Source organism: Nerophis ophidion, linkage group LG01, assembly GCF_033978795.1.
Source record: "Nerophis ophidion isolate RoL-2023_Sa linkage group LG01, RoL_Noph_v1.0, whole genome shotgun sequence".
NCBI lineage: Eukaryota > Metazoa > Chordata > Actinopteri > Syngnathiformes > Syngnathidae > Nerophis > Nerophis ophidion.
Window position 1 is genome coordinate 20970323 of NC_084611.1, and position 16206 is coordinate 20986528.

General features: G+C 37.2%; 1 protein-coding gene across 4 annotated transcripts in view; it reads left to right on the plus strand.

The window, feature by feature from the left end:
- The window catches only part of top3b (DNA topoisomerase III beta), a 75995-nt gene extending 60786 nt beyond the window's left edge, over positions 1–15209 (plus strand). For 3 of the 4 annotated variants that reach the window (XM_061897988.1, XM_061897995.1, XM_061898003.1), the window contains 5 exons: positions 1001–1150; positions 4564–4664; positions 10650–10851; positions 12023–12210; positions 14773–15209. In XM_061897988.1, coding sequence (XP_061753972.1) covers positions 1001–1150; positions 4564–4664; positions 10650–10851; positions 12023–12210; positions 14773–15051 — 920 coding nt within the window. In that variant the 3' untranslated portion in view covers positions 15052–15209. Of the gene's footprint in view, positions 1–1000; positions 1151–2773; positions 2824–4563; positions 4665–10649; positions 10852–12022; positions 12211–14772 lie in introns of those variants that run through there. The other variant, XR_009806487.1, reaches the window with a different exon arrangement.
- Positions 15210–16206: the final 997 nt, after the last annotated feature.

Here is a 16206-nt window from a genome sequence, read left to right on the forward strand (position 1 = left end):
GTGTGTGTGTGTGTATGTATATATATATATATATATATATATATATATATATATATGAATATATATATATATATATATATATATATATATGTATGTGTGTGTGTGTGTGTGTGTGTGTAGGCAATTAGGCCAAACGCAATAATTGAGGGCACATCTTAACATGTATGAATAAACTTTAATCAAGCAAACATGATTTATCTGATTAATCGATCGGGATATTCAATAGAGTATTGGATTACTAAAATATTCGATAACTGCAGCTCTACATTTAATGACAGCTAACTCTAGCCATCCAAATTGGTATTATAAGCTAACAACACCTGAAGGGAATATGGATGCATGTGTTACGTACGTATTTAGTTATGTCATTACGTAGGAAAAATCTGTAAGAGGAGGGCATTTACTGTGTAAAATACATTAAAAAGTAGGCGACCTCTAGGCATGTTGCAAAAAGCCCCTTGAAGTAAACACAGTCTCAAAGTCTCTGCGGAGGCACTTTCTGACATCCATCCATCCATTTTCTACCGCTTATTCCCTTTCGGGGTCGCGGGGGGCGCTGGCGCCTATCTCAGCTACAATCGGGTGGAAGGCAGGGTACACCCTGGACAAGTCGCCATCTCATCCCAGGCAAAACATCCAAATTTCGATGTTCAGTTCCCAATTCCCTGGGTTCTTGAAACTCCGGCCCTCTTCACTATGTAGTTGAATAGACCTGCCATAGACCAACCATACTCGTGAACGCACTTCACCCTGTGTGGTGGACAACGAGGATATGTTGTGTTGGTGGTGTCTCTCTTGCTAGGAGAAGTTTATATACAATGTTGGAACTAAGGACTGCAATTGGCATGTAAAGGTCAGCAATAAAGTTTAAAAGGACCGCCAGGCTCTGTTAGGATGCGATAATATAATCTGCTGCCACCCCCTTAATTGATTGAATTCATTAATTAAATGATTTGAAACTTTAACTTTGAAGATCTTCATTGTGTGTCTATTTTTTCAGATGCAGAACTGGTACTCCCCACCATCCGCAGTGCTGTTGAAAAGCAACTTAATTTAATTGCACTTGGAAAGGCCAACTTCCAGCAAGTACTTCAGCATACATTGGACATTTTCAAGAGGAAGTTTCACTATTTTGTGGACTGTGTCTCTGGTACGTTTGCAAAAATTCTGGATTAATAGGTCTTACACGGTCAGTATTTGGGAGGCAAATCACTGATTAGAATGTGAGTTTAAATGGACTTTAAATGGTCATGTGATCAAGATAATCAGTCTAAATACTTTTTAAATTATTTTATCATTAGAAAATACTTGAATTTGTACTTTTATGCAGACAACACTATCAGTAACATGCCTCGCAGGTCTTAAAGACTTCAAGAACTAGATTAATTTTTAAGTAATACTACTATGATAAACTGAAATGATAGTCATCGGCCCCTATGAACTCAGAAGAAAGGTATGTGTTAGGCTGTTCTCCTCAATAAGCACAAAGCATAGATATAGAAAACTGAAATAAGTCAGTATTTTTAAATATGATAAAATAATAACTGCCAGAATGTTCTCAAAGAAGACACTTTAATTACGTAACATGCCGCAGAGAACCAGTGGACAAAAACCTCTTAACGATGCATTTTGAATTTTGAATTTTTTTTGTATACACAATGAAATTAATACAGCGTAAAAATAGTGTGTATGAAGGCTCCAGACAAAAATAATAAATATATCACAGGACTAAAATACAGCATTCATTCATTCAAATCATCTACATCATTATTCATGCTTTATTTAGTGTTGTAAGAATTTTCCAAATACAACAATTTAGACAACGTCATTGACTTGTTAACCAGCAATTAAGAATATTTCACTGCGTATTTTGTATGAACATTAAATAGTCAAACAGTTCACCAAAATAGCGATCTATTTGTAAGTCTCTAAACAAAACCTCTTAACGATGCATTTTGAATTTTGAATTTTTTTTGTATACACAATGAAATTAATACAGCGTAAAAATAGTGTGTATGAAGGCTCCAGACAAAAATAATAAATATATCACAGGACTAAAATACAGCATTCATTCATTCAAATCATCTACATCATTATTCATGCTTTATTTAGTGTTGTAAGAATTTTCCAAATACAACAATTTAGACAACGTCATTGAATTGTTAACCAGCAATTAAGAATATTTCACTGCGTATTTTGTATGAACATTAAATAGTCAAACAGTTCACCAAAATAGCGATCTATTTGTAAGTCTCTAAACATTATTGTCATCACAAGTGTAATTTAAACATATTAAAATACCAAATGTGTAGTTGTCTGTCAGATCTGGGGCTTGACAGTCACTAGCGCTACTTTATTATTAGCATGTCGCATTATTTTATTCTACTAATGTATATTTGCCTCACCACATAGCTACCAAGTCTAATTCATTGTGTGTTGAACATACTTGGCCAATAAAGCTAATTCTGATTCAGAAAGGGACAAGCAATAGGAAATGGATAGATGGAAGACAAGCTGAAATGAGCTCAATTGCTTCCTAATGTATATGTGTATAGTGTATATATGGTATATTGTAAAGAAGAAACATAATTATTGTACAAATCCGACTAATTTAGTGCATGAAAACATACTGACTGTAAAAAGTGACATTGTCAGACATGGCTGCACAAATCTTTAATGTTAACTTACAAACTAGTAAAAAGATATTTATGTATCTGTATGCATATTCAAAATAAACTCAAACCCTATCATGCGCTGTCATTTGTGTCTATAGAAATGTTTGCATTTCAACCTACAAGAATTCCACTTCCAGCCACGAACATGGTTTGTGAATTGTAAATGTTTCTTTATGTTTATGGAGGGGGGAGGGGAGGTCGCCCACATCTGCGGTCCTCTCCAAGGTTTCTCATTGTCATCTCACTGGATTGAGTTTTTCCTTGCCCTGATGTGGGATCTGAATCAAGGATGTCGTTGTGGCTTGTGCAGCCCTTTGAGACACTCGTGATTTAGGGCTATATAAATAAACAATGATTGATTGATGAACTAAGGCTGTAGTCCAAAAAAACATAAAAATTTGCCACTAAATAAAAAAGTAGAAGTTACTCACAAGTTACTCAATACTTGAGAAGTTTTTTCATGGAATATTTTCTTGGTCTAACTCAAGTAATTATTTGGATGACTAGTTTTCACTTGAATCGTACTACTTTGAAGTAAAGGTACTCATGCAGCACAGTTAGTAACCTCACTGTTACACTTCATCAAGATCATCTCTTGATTCCCTTTTGAAGTGACAAGCACAGCATTTCTTAACTTGCAAAATCTAAAAATTTAAAAAAAGATACAACCGTAACCCATGCATTTGTGACTTCCGGCCTGGAATTTATACAACTATCTGCTATTTGGCTGCCAAAGAAAATGTGTAAAGGCCCCCCTGTATAGTTCAAAATGCAGCTGCATGTGTTGTAACCAGGAGAAGAGATCATGTCTCTTGGGCTAGCTTCACTGCACTGATGTCCTTATAAATTTGTAATTTATTTAAAGTATTCCTTCTTACATATAAACCTCCTTACATATAAATCACTAAATAGCCAGGTACCATTTTTACCTTAAAACACACCTATTAAACTCTCAATTTTTCCCAGGAAATCACATTTTTTGTCTTTCTTTCCTGGCGTCTTCCTGGTCCTGTTCATTTCCCGGGTTTGCCTTCCATGAAAAAAAAAAATTGCTAGTACTGCTGCTACTACAGCAATTGGGTCAGCTCACTTTTAGCTTCGGCAACACTATGAGGTGGGCTCTTGGGTGGCTTCCCGGCGAGACGCATGCCACGTAATTAAATCAAATCAACAGTGCAAGATGGACATGAAGACGACAGGAAAGACATCTCTGCCACAAAAACCAATGACTTTGTTTAAAAACCTTGACAAATATAAGACTTAATATCATTACCTAAAGAAAAGCAGACCTATCACACATCCTCAAGCTTTTTGACGGAATGTTTAACGGGACGGCGTGGCGCAGTGGGAGAGTGGCCGTCCGCAACCCGAGGGTCACTGGTTCAAATCCCACCTACAACCAACCTCGTCACGTCCGTTGTGTCCTGAGCAAGACACTTCACCCTTGCTCCTGATGGGTGCTGGTTGGCGCCTTGCATGGCAGCTCCCTCCATCAGCGTGTGAATGTGTGTGTGAATGGGTAAATGTGGAAGTAGTGTCAAAGCGCTTTGAGTACCTTGAAGGTAGAAAAGCGCTATACAAGTACAACCCATTTATCATTTATCATTTAACATCGAGCAATACATGAGGTAGGCCAGCTTTAATAATGTCTCACCCGTAAACCCTGTGAAATTGACCCTTTCTATTTGCTGTCTTGTTTTATTTTCACCACAGCAGCAGAAAAAAAATCATAATCGCTGTTGCTTAAGCAGGTTGAAGTCACAGATGCGTGAATTACATAAAATACTGTAATGATTATTTGATTCCTTGAGTTGTTTTTTTTTGAAAGGGTTCAAAACGTTTAGGTTTTATTTATATGACAATGATGCCTGTCTGCTCTGATCTGCAGGTATGGATCAATTGATGGAAGTCTCTTTTTCGCCAATTGCTGCTGCAGGAAAACCATTATCTCGTTGTGGCAAGTGCCACCGGTTTATGAAATTAATCCAGGTAAGCACAATCAACTTCCACTTAAATAACATTCTAAATTTGTTGTGTTTTTAAAAAAATGTTTTAAAACATTCTACCTTTACTCAACCCATATAATATATACAGTGGGGCAAAAAAACATTTAGTCAGCCACCCATTATGCAAGTTCTCCCACTTAAAATGATGACGAGTTGAGTTTATACCAAAATGGATACATGGAAAATACAGCAGAGGGTTGGGAGAATGTCATGTGGTCAGATGAAACCAAAATAGAACTTTTTGATATAAACTCAACTCGTCGTGTTTGGAGGAAGAAGAATACTGAGTTGCATCCTAAGAACACCATACCTACTGTGAAGCATTAGGGTGGAAACATCATGCTTTGGGGCTGTTTTTCTGCTAAGGGGACAGGACGATTGATCCATGTTAAGGAAAGAATGAATGGGGCCATGTATCGAGAGATTTTGAGCCAAAACCTCCTTCCATCAGCGAGAGCATTGAATGGTTGACCAAATACTTATTTTCCACCATAATTTACAAATAAATTCTTTAAAATTCCTACCAAGTGAATTCCTGGATTTTTTTTTTTCACATTCTGTCTCTCACAGTTGAAGTGTACCTATGATGAAAATTACAGACCTCTGTCATCATTTTAAGTAGGAGAACTTGCACAATCTGTGGCTGACTAAATACTTTTTTGCCCCACTGTATAAATGTAGTTATATCTGGTGTGACATTATCACATTTCTTTTAAAGATACCAATAGACAGCTGAGTGTAAATAAGATGTGAAACACACGATATGCATAAATCTATTAATTATGTGTCGCGGAAAAACTTTTGAATTTCCATCCCAAAATAATTTAGATGATAAATGACTAGATGGAATTTTCTCATAAATAATTTTATGAATGAAATGATTGAATATGTACCAATTATGTTTGAATTTCAAATAGGTTTAGCTCTTATCTGTAGATTGTTTTGTGTTCAGAATGAATTAGTCATTTCTATTCAGGGAAGCTCTCCAGTCTGAAGTACCTACAAAGCCCAGGGAAAGAAAAAAATATATGAGTCAGAGTCATGGACAAAAAATACATTACTGATTGTGTATTATACATCACATGACACTTTTGAATACAAAATGTGATTAACTTAAAAGGTATGGGAAATCATTATAAAAAAAACCCCACCAAAAACAAACACAATTTCCTAAAGTAATTCCTTGAAGTGATTAGCAGATTATGTTTGCATTTATATATTTACTACAATTAAGCTCTTAAAATGTCACGCTCCAAACATCACGTGACTAGTTATGTTTAGACCACCGTCTTGGCAAAGGAAGCAGCCGCGAAAATGAATGGCCTTCAGTTGACTTCACATTTTAATCCCACGGATGTTGAACGATACAACACAAAACTTAATTGGTCTGCTCCTCCTACTTATAGCACACACACACATACAGTGGGACAAAAAAGTATTTAGTCAGCCACCGATTGTGCAAGTTCTCCCACTTAAAATGATGACAGAGGTCTGTAATTTTCATCATAGGTACATTTCAACTGTGAGAGACAGAATGTGAAAAAAAAATCCAGGAATTCACATTGTAGGAATTTTAAAGAATTGATTTTCAAATGATGGTGGAAAATAAGTATTTGGTCAACCATTCAAAGCTCTCACTGATGGAAGGAGGTTTTGGCTCAAAATCTCACCATACATGGCCCCATTCATTCTTTCCTTAACACAGATCAATCGTCCTGTCCCCTTAGCAGAAAAACAGCCCCAATGCATGATGTTTCCACCCCCATGCTTCACAGTAGGTGTGGTGTTCTTGGGATGCAACTCAGTATTCTTCTTCCTCCAAACACAAGTTGAGTTTGTACCAAAATGGATACATGGATGATACAGCAGAGGATTGGGAGAATGTCATGTGGTCAGATGAAACCAAAATAGAACTTGTTTTTTTGTTAAAAGACAAGAGAGATAAGATGGAGTGAAACAAAGAATGGTTTTGTAGATGAAAACATACCAATGATTGAGGTGTTGAGTATAACACACAATGGTGAGTAAGGGGAGCGCAGTTGGTGATGAATCTCAGTGATCCGTGGTACACACTATCCAGCTTGTGGAGACAACCAGCAGTGGCATTCATGTACAACACATCTCCATAGTCAATAACAGGTAAAAATGTTTTTCCACCAATTTCTGTTTCACAGTAAAATTATGAAACAGAATGGGATGTATGGCGCGGGGCTGCAGTCCTCCTGACTTGTCCCCTGCTCGTCCATCCCTCTGTATTCACTGCATGTTAGGCAATTAAGGTTTGGGGTCTCGGCATGGTAGAGACCCACCATAGCCACCCGCATACATATCTCCCTCACGCTACAGTACACACATCAATAGGGATGGAGGTAGGGCTGACCTCCTAATTTTAACTATACAGTAGACCAGGGGTCACCAACCTTTTTGAAACCAAGAGCTACTTCTTGGGTACTGATTAATGCGAAGGGCTACCAATTTGATACACACTTAAATAAATTGCCAGAAATAGCCAATTATCTCAATTTACCTTTAATAAATAAATCTATATGTATAAAAAAGATGGGTATTTCTGTCCGTCATTCCGTCGTGCATTTTTTTTCCTTTTGCGGAAGTTTTTTTTGTAGAGAATAAATGATGAAAAAAACACTTAATTGAATGGTTTAAAAAAGGAGAAAACACGAAAAAAAAAGAAAATTAAATTTTGAAACATAGTTTCATTTTCAACTCTTTAAAATTCAAAATTCAACCGAAAAAAATGAAGACAAAAAATAGCTCTTTCGAATCTTTATGAAAAAATTAAAAACATTTTTATGAAACATCATTAGTAATTTTTCCTGATTAAGTTTATTTTTTGAATTTTGATGAAATGGTTTAAATAGGTTAAAATCCAATCTGCACTTTGTTAGAATATATAACAAATTGTCAAATCTAACAAAGACAAATCATTATATCTTCTAGATTTTCCAGAATAATAATTTTAAAAGATAATCAAAAGACTTTGAAATAAGATTTAAATTTGGGTTTGGTGACCCCTGCAGTAGACACTCTGTGGGCCTTGTACAATGCCACATCACATACACGGGTGGCTCCTCAGTCGGCGCAGGCTCCGGGTACTGTGGTCTGGTTACCTGCCATTCCCGTGCTGAGACCTCGCTAAGGGTGTGAGGTTTTTAATTGTTTTAAATTTTTTTATTGGAGGTGGATTGGGTGGTCAATTGTCTTCACTTCCAGTTTGTGTGGCATTGCACAGGTTTCGCTTCCTGTTGAGCGGGATCTGTCCCCGTCAGTTCCGGCCTCGCGCTGTGGGGCCTGTGTCGGTGGCTTGATGCGGAGGCAGCGCTGTCCTTTTGTTTGGTGTGGGTGCTGTGTCTTGGTTGTTTGGGCAAAGTTGTGTTTGTGCGGGTTCGTTTTTGGGAGTGGAGTCTTTTAGTGGTGGAGGTGTTTATTAAATATAGGTGAATAAACAAAATGTCTATTCCGGTTTACTACTTTTAATCAACTGCTGCACAGAGGAAAAACCGGAAACACTTGCTCCCCACTTCCCGCCCATAAACACTGCGCATGCGTTAACCCAGTAAATGGAGAAACATGTTAACAGTGTTGATGTATCTTTTTTGCGTGTTGTCGTTTGGGATGACTGGCGTACTGGCATTGACTGGTCTCCATGGTCCTGTTGGCATGTGGTTGTTGGTCACGTTTTTTTGGTCACTTTCATTGGATCGAGTGGTGCTGGTTGTCAGGTGTATTGCAGGCGTTATGTCTGTGTGCACATGGTTGTGTTCGGGGCTGGCGAACTTGCCGGCTTCGTTCTGGTTTGTTGTTGTGTTGGTTGGTTTGTCGGGTGTCGGCCCAGGCCTGCCCTTGCGCTCTGCCGCACCGTCCTTCATGCAGTCCTTCATGCCCAGTGTCGTGCCGTCGTCTGGATGCAGGGTTATCCCTAGTATTTTGTGTAGCTTTCTGACAGTTTTAGCTAACACTTCAGCCTTAGTTAGTAGTTATTACCAAGGCTAAAGGGCCTGCTGTACTTTGTCTGGACACAAAACTATTGCACCTGGATAGGATTCACATTCAAAATGCACATGCTAACATGTCCTCACATGTGTTTGAATAAAACCTTTGTAATGCAAGTCAAACATATAAAATGGCATTATCTGCCTAAATAGATGTTTACCTTGTTGCATTTCTTAAATATGCAGGGTAATTTCTGGTAATGTTGTATCATTAATGTATTTTATATTGTGCAATGCCCGCTCTGTTTGACAATGCAAACATTTCACCACAATGTTTGTTTTTCAATTTTGAAGGATCGCAAAACCTCTCTCATCTTTTTGGAGCACTTTGCCGTCTTTCCACTTTGACGTTATTTTTCTGAGCCATCGCTCTCTATCCACACTCCACTAGTTCCGTTGACCTTCCCATACACACAGGCCAAATCACCGGCAGCGGAAGCTAGATCATCATGAGATCAAACTGCTCTCGTGTGTGCTGGACAGAGACGGTCCCCCCAAAAAAGATTGCCCGCCCAAACTCCGCCACCAACACAATGATATGTTATATTACTTGTATTATTTTATTAGATAATCTTAAATACAGAAAGGTAACAAAAACAGAGGAAAAAAATAAATAATGAAATTATATATATGTATATATATATGTGTATATATGTGTGTATGTATATGTGTTTATATATGTATGTATATATGTGTGTATGTATATGTGTGTATATGGTTGTATATGTATATATACACACATACATACATATATACACATATATATATATATATATATAAATATATATATATATATATGTATATATATATATATATATATATATATATTAGGGCTGGGAATCTTTGGGTGTCCCACGATTCGATTCAATATCGATTCTTGGGGTCACGATTCGATAATATATCGATTTTTTTTTTTCCGATTCGATTCGATTCTCGATTCAAAAACAATATTTTTCCGATTCAAAAAGATTCTGTATTCATTCAATGCATAGGATTTCAGCAGGATCTACCCCAGTCTGCTGACATGCTAGCAGAGTAGTAGATTTTTTTTTTTTTTAAGCTTTTATAACTGTAAAAGACAATGTTGTATCAACTGATAGCAATAATGTAAATTTGTTTTAACTGTTAAACGGACCAAAAATATGACTTATTTTATCTTTGTGAAAACTTTGGACACAGTGTGTTGTCAAGCTTATGAGATGCGATGCAAGTGTAAGCCACTGTGACACTATTGTTCTTTTTTATTATTTTTATAAATGTCTAATGATAATGTCAATGAGGGATTTTTAATCACTGCTATGCTGAAATTATAACTAATATTGATACTGTTGTTGAGAATATTAATTTTTGTTTCACTACTTTTGGTTTGTTCTGTGTCGTGTTTATCTCCTCTAAATTGCTCTGTTTTTTGCAGTTCTGGGTGTTGCTGGGTCAGGTTTGGTTTTGGAATTTGATTACATTGTTATGGTATTGCTGTGGAGTGTTTTGTTGGATTGATTGAAAAAAAAAATCGATAGTTTAAAAATGAGAATCGATTCTGAATCGCACAACGTAAACAATTCAATTCGTATTCGAATCGATTTTTCCCCACACCCCTAATATATATATATATGTATATGTATATGTATATATATATATATATATATATATATATATATATATATATATATTCATACACACACACACATATATATATATATATCCATCCATCCATTTTGTACCTCTTATATATATATATATATATCAATTTTGTAATCCAGTTTTAAAGTGCCTGTTAATTTGAATGTGAGTTTGAAATGTTTGTCAAAATGGCTGCACTAGTGGAGTCATGTTACTGTCACAATTCTAAAGGTGTTTTAACTGTACCATAACTGTACCAATGAATATGTGAAATTTCACAAATTTTTGTTTATACTTTGTGATTATACTAATTCTATATAAAATCTTTGTCCTTGCAGGCCAAACCTAGTCGTCTCCACTGCTCCCACTGTGATGAAACATATAGTCTTCCCCAGAATGGAGCCATCAAGTTGTACAAGGAGCTTCGCTGTCCTTTGGATGACTTTGAGCTAGTGCTTTGGACTTCTGGGGCCCGAGGCAAAAGTTATCCATTGTGCCCCTACTGTTTCAGCAAACCGCCTTTCAGGGACATGAAAAAAAGTGAGAACTTCCTTTTTACTAAAGTACTAAAAGTGTTTTTTTTTACTAGGTAGTAAGGTAGGATAGACTTTTATTCATCCCACGATGGCAAAATTACATTGTTGTATTGCAGGGTTTTATATATAGTAAAATAAGTAAAGCATAATGGAAAAGCAAAAAAAATGTAATGAATACTACTTATTGTTCCCTAATATAAATAGAAAATAAAGCACAACTAAAAAACAGTAACATCTGTATTGCACACTATAAAAAAACATCACATAAGTGTGCTGGAAAGTCTTATGGCTGTGGGCAAAAGGGACCTGCAGTAGCGCTTCCTCTGGCACTGTGGATGTAACAGTCTAAATCTAAAGTAGCTACTTTGGGCCTCCACAGAACAATTTCAGCCTTGTTTGATACACTGCGTGGGATTGAAAATTGTATTTGTATCTTTCGTATTTGTATTATTTGTATCCCCCAGTATTGTAGGTCTTCTCATAATCAGCATTTTCTGCATATTCATGAAGACAGCCACGCTAAATGGATTGGGCTCCTTATTTTACTAACCTAAAGGAGAACTGCACTTCGTTCACAATCATTATGAAGGACATGACAGAGAATGGAATTTTTTTTAATGCATTCTAACTTGTAAAAAAACATGAAAAAAAGTCTGCTATTAACAGACCCAACAGGAGGTCCTCTATTTCGCCCATGAAATCCAAAATATAAGCATTCAAAAACCGCCTACAAGACTCCATTTGCATTTTGTGATTTGAATATTAACCAAGTATTAGCATAGCAATGAAGAGGTCCACTTTTTCTCTGATCTTCCTCTAGGGCAGGACTATTCAATTAGCGGTGTGAGTTCAGTTAAAAACATTTGGATGAAAGGAACATTTTTATATTAAATACCTAAAACTGTCTATTTTTATTTGTACTATAAGTCCGTAGCTCTCAGGAAATATGATCCTCAAAACTATTTACTTGAATAGCCCTGATCTAGGGTTTAGGTTCTGTACCAAAAGTTTAAGAAGGCGCAGAATGTTTGGACAACAAAGTGATACAGTTTGAGATATTTTGTCTTTAATAACAATCGCCCCGCGACCCCGAAAGGGAATAAGCGGTAGAAAATGGATGGATGGATGGAAATAAAATTTATGACATGTTGTTTTATCCTGCCTGTTTTTCCTAGATGTAGGATGCAATGAATGTACCCATCCTTCCTGCCAGCACTCTCTCAATGCTCTGGGTATTGGACAGTGTGTGGAGTGTGACGGTGGAGTTTTGGTACTGGATCCAACCTCCGGGCCGAAATGGAAGATGTCCTGTAATAGGTGCAATGTAGTTGTTCATTTCTTTGAAAATGCACATCGCGTACAGGTAAGATAATCGCTATTTATCCTTTTCTTTCCTCTATGACTTTGTATTACATGAAATATGAAAACAATTATAACAATACGTTTAAGTGACTATTTTTCTAGCAGTTACAAAGCACTACAGGAAAATAAAAAATAACACCATGGTAATGGCATCAATTTGATTTATTTTGCACATGCTTGACATTGCATACAATGAAAGAACATCACGTTTACACTAGCACAAGGAAAATAGTCTGGAAGAAACAAAATGTATTAAATCCTAAGCATTCTCCAAATTTTAGCAATTGCTACAGTAACAGTCTATTCACTTCCTGTGTTTATGTTCCCAGATTATCGTTATCTTTGAGTACACCCATCACATTCTTGCCAGTATATAATGTACTTTTATGGGTCTATGATGAAGAAATGACACTTAAATACAATGTAAAGTATTCAGTGTTTACAAGGTGCATGCACGAGTTTTGCGGCTGGACGAAATTAAACAAAAACTCATAAATAAATAACTTAATGTTTTGTTGTTAAATAACGTTTAAACATGATATAAGCTGCACTAGCTGCACTACACTCTTGACAAGTTGCCAGTTTATTGTAAAGCATCAGTGTGACATATACAGTGGGGCAAAAAAGTATCTAGTCAGCCAGCGATTGTGCAAGTTCTCCCACTTAAAATGATGACAGAGGTCTGTAATTTTCATCATAGGTACACTTCAACTGTGAGGGACAGAATGTGAAAAAAAATCCAGGAATTCACATTGTAGGAATTTTAAAGAATTTAATTGTAAATTATGGTGGAAATTAAGTATTTGGTCAACCATTCAAAGCTCTCACTGATGGAAGGAGGTTTTGGCTCAAAATCTCACGATACATGGCCCCATTCATTCTTTCCTTAACACGGATCAATCGTCCTGTCCCCTTAGCAGAAAAACAGCCCCAAAGCATGATGTTTCCACCCCCATGCTTCACAGTAGGTGTGGTGTTCTTGGGATGCAACTCAGTATTCTTCTTCCTCCAAACACGACGAGTTGAGTTTATACCAAAATGGATACATGGATGATACAGCAGAGGATTGGGAGAATGTCATGTGGTCAGATGAAACCAAAATAGAACTTTTTGGTATAAACTCAACTCGTCGTGTTTGGAGGAAGAAGAATACTGAGTTGCCAAGGCACATTTTTTGCGTTGATAAAATCCGGAGGCACACCACCAGCAGAAATCATTAAAAAACAAAATTCAGTTGACAATAATACGTTGTTGTCGCAATTGTTTGATGACTTTAACGCATAACCAAGCATGCATCGATATAGCTCTTGTCTCAAAGTAGGTGTACTGTCACCACCTGTCACATATCACACCCGGACTTATTTTGACTTGTTTTCCTGTATGTAGTGTTTTACTTCTTGTCTTGCGCTCCTATTTTGGTGGCTTTTTCTCTTTTTTTGGTAGTTTCCTGTAGCAGTTTCATGTCTTCCTTTAAACGCTATTCCCTGCACCTGCTTTGTTTTAGCAATAAAGAATATTTTATTGTTTTTATCCTTCTTTGTGGGGACATTGTTGATTGTCATGTCATGTTCGAATGTACATTGTGGGCGCCATATTTGCTCCACAGTAAGTCTTTGCTGTTGTCCAGCATTCTGTTTTTGTTTACTTTGTAGCCAGTTCAGTCATAGTTTCGTTCTTCATAGCCTTCTCTAAGCTTCAATGCCTTTTTTTTAGGTTGCACTCGCCTTTTGCTTATTTTTGGTTTAGGCAGAAGATACCTTTTTACCTGCACGCTGCCTCCCACTGTTTCCGACATCTAGAAAGCAATTATCTATCTGCTGCCACCTACTGATATGGAAGAGTATTACATGGTTTCTCAGCCGAGCTCTAGACAGCACCGACCACTCAACATCAACAACACATCATTTGTAGACTATAATAACTGGTTTGCAAAAAAATACTTTTAACCAAAATAGGTGAAATTAGGTCATCTCCCACGGCCACGGCACACCAGACTGGGTCTCACGGCACATTAGTGGTTGAAAAACACTGGACTAGAGTACACGTGCACTTATTTAATGCCAATGATGAAGAAACATGGGAGGAAGGTTCAGCGGTGTGGGCTAAAACATGTTTTATGAAAGGGCCAAAGGGCTTTTTGAATTTTTTTAAATTTGAAATGTGAGTGAATTGTGGGTTTAGAATTCAGATTAATTCATATAAATGTATATTAGTTTAGTGTATGCATAATAATTTTTTCATTGAAACTGGTGGGTGTGTGGGCCATAACGGATTGAGGGCCCTTAAAATGGTCATCACGACGGCAGTGGTCTTACCTGCACCAAACCTTTATACACATGCAATCCAAGCGACAAACCGGCCTACTTTTGGACACCAACATCTTCCAAAGTGATTAAAGTAGTGAGATTACGTGTCAAATGTCCCCATTTACAAGTCTGCATGGCGGCCACCTTTAATGATGAGCAGCTTTATAGTTTCCTCTGCCAAAAACCTGGTGGTCTTCATGTCAGTACATCTGAGCATGAACATCTCATGTACCTTTTGTTATTTGTTTTCCACATAGGTTGCTGAAGATATTTGCAATGCATGTGATGCTTCCCTGGTAATGGTAGACTTCAGTAAGGCCTGCAACCCACTTCCTGCGGATGAGACCCAACACACCGGCTGTATTTTTTGTGATCCAATCTTCCAGGATCTTGTAGAAATTAAACATGCAACGATGAGGCACCCAATGCACCGAGGTAAAGGTGCAAGAAGAGGGCGCGGGCGAGGAAGGGGACGCCGCGGAGCCCCTAGAAAGCCCAAAGACAAAATGGATGAATTAGCAGCATACTTTGTATAATACATCACGTTTGCTATGGCTCTCCATACACATTATATACTGTAAGTCCATGTTATACAGTAAATTTTGATGAATGTTTTTTTGTTTGGTTAGTTAAAGTGGGGCAAAAAATTATTTAGTCAGCCACCGATTGTGCAAGTTGTCCCACTTAAAATGATGACAGAGGTCTGTAATTTTCATCATAGGTACACTTCAACTGTGAGAGACAGAATGTGAAAAAAAAATCCAGGAATTCAAATTGTAGGAATTTTTAAGAATTTATTTGTAAATTATGGTGGAAAATAAGTATTTGGTCAACCATTCAAAGCTCTCACTGATGGAAGGAGGTTTTGGCTCAAAATCTCACAATACATGGCCCCGTTCATCCTTTCCTTAACACGGATCAATCCTCCTGTCCCCTTAGCAGAAAAACAGCCCCAAAGCATGATGTTTCCACCCCCATGCTTCACAGTAGGTGTGGTGTTCTTGGGATGCAACTCAGTATTCTTCTTCCTCCAAACACGACGAGTTGAGTTTATACCAAAATGGATACATGGATGATACAGCAGAGGATTGGGAGAATGTCATGTGGTCAGATGAAACCAAAATATAACTTTTTGGTATCAACTCAACTCGTCGTGTTTGGAGGAAGAAGAATACTGAGTTGCATCCCAAGAACACCATTCCTACTGTGAAGCATGGGGGTGGAAACATCATGCTTTGGGGCTGTTTTTCTGCTAAGGGGACAGTACGATTGATCTGTGTTAAGGAAAGAATGATTTTGAGCCAAAACTTCTATCAATGTGAGCTTTGAATGGTTGACCAAATACTTATTTTCAACCATAATTTACAAATAAATTCTTTGAAATTCCTACAATGTGAATTCCTGGATTTTTTCCCACATTCTGTCTGTCACAGTTGAAGTGTACCTATGATGAAAATTACAGACCTCTGTCATCATTTTAAGGGGGAGAACTTGCACAATCGGTGGCTGACTAAATACTTTTTGGCCCCACTGTAATTATGGAGTTCAGTATTGTAGTTAGTTAGCAGAGCTGAGTAAAGAATAAAACATTTCTACTGTTGGGCCCTCATCAGCAAGTACCAAATCAAATAACTGTGTGACTCTGACATGAATGGAACAGACTGCCACAAAGTACAGTAAAGATCAGCCCC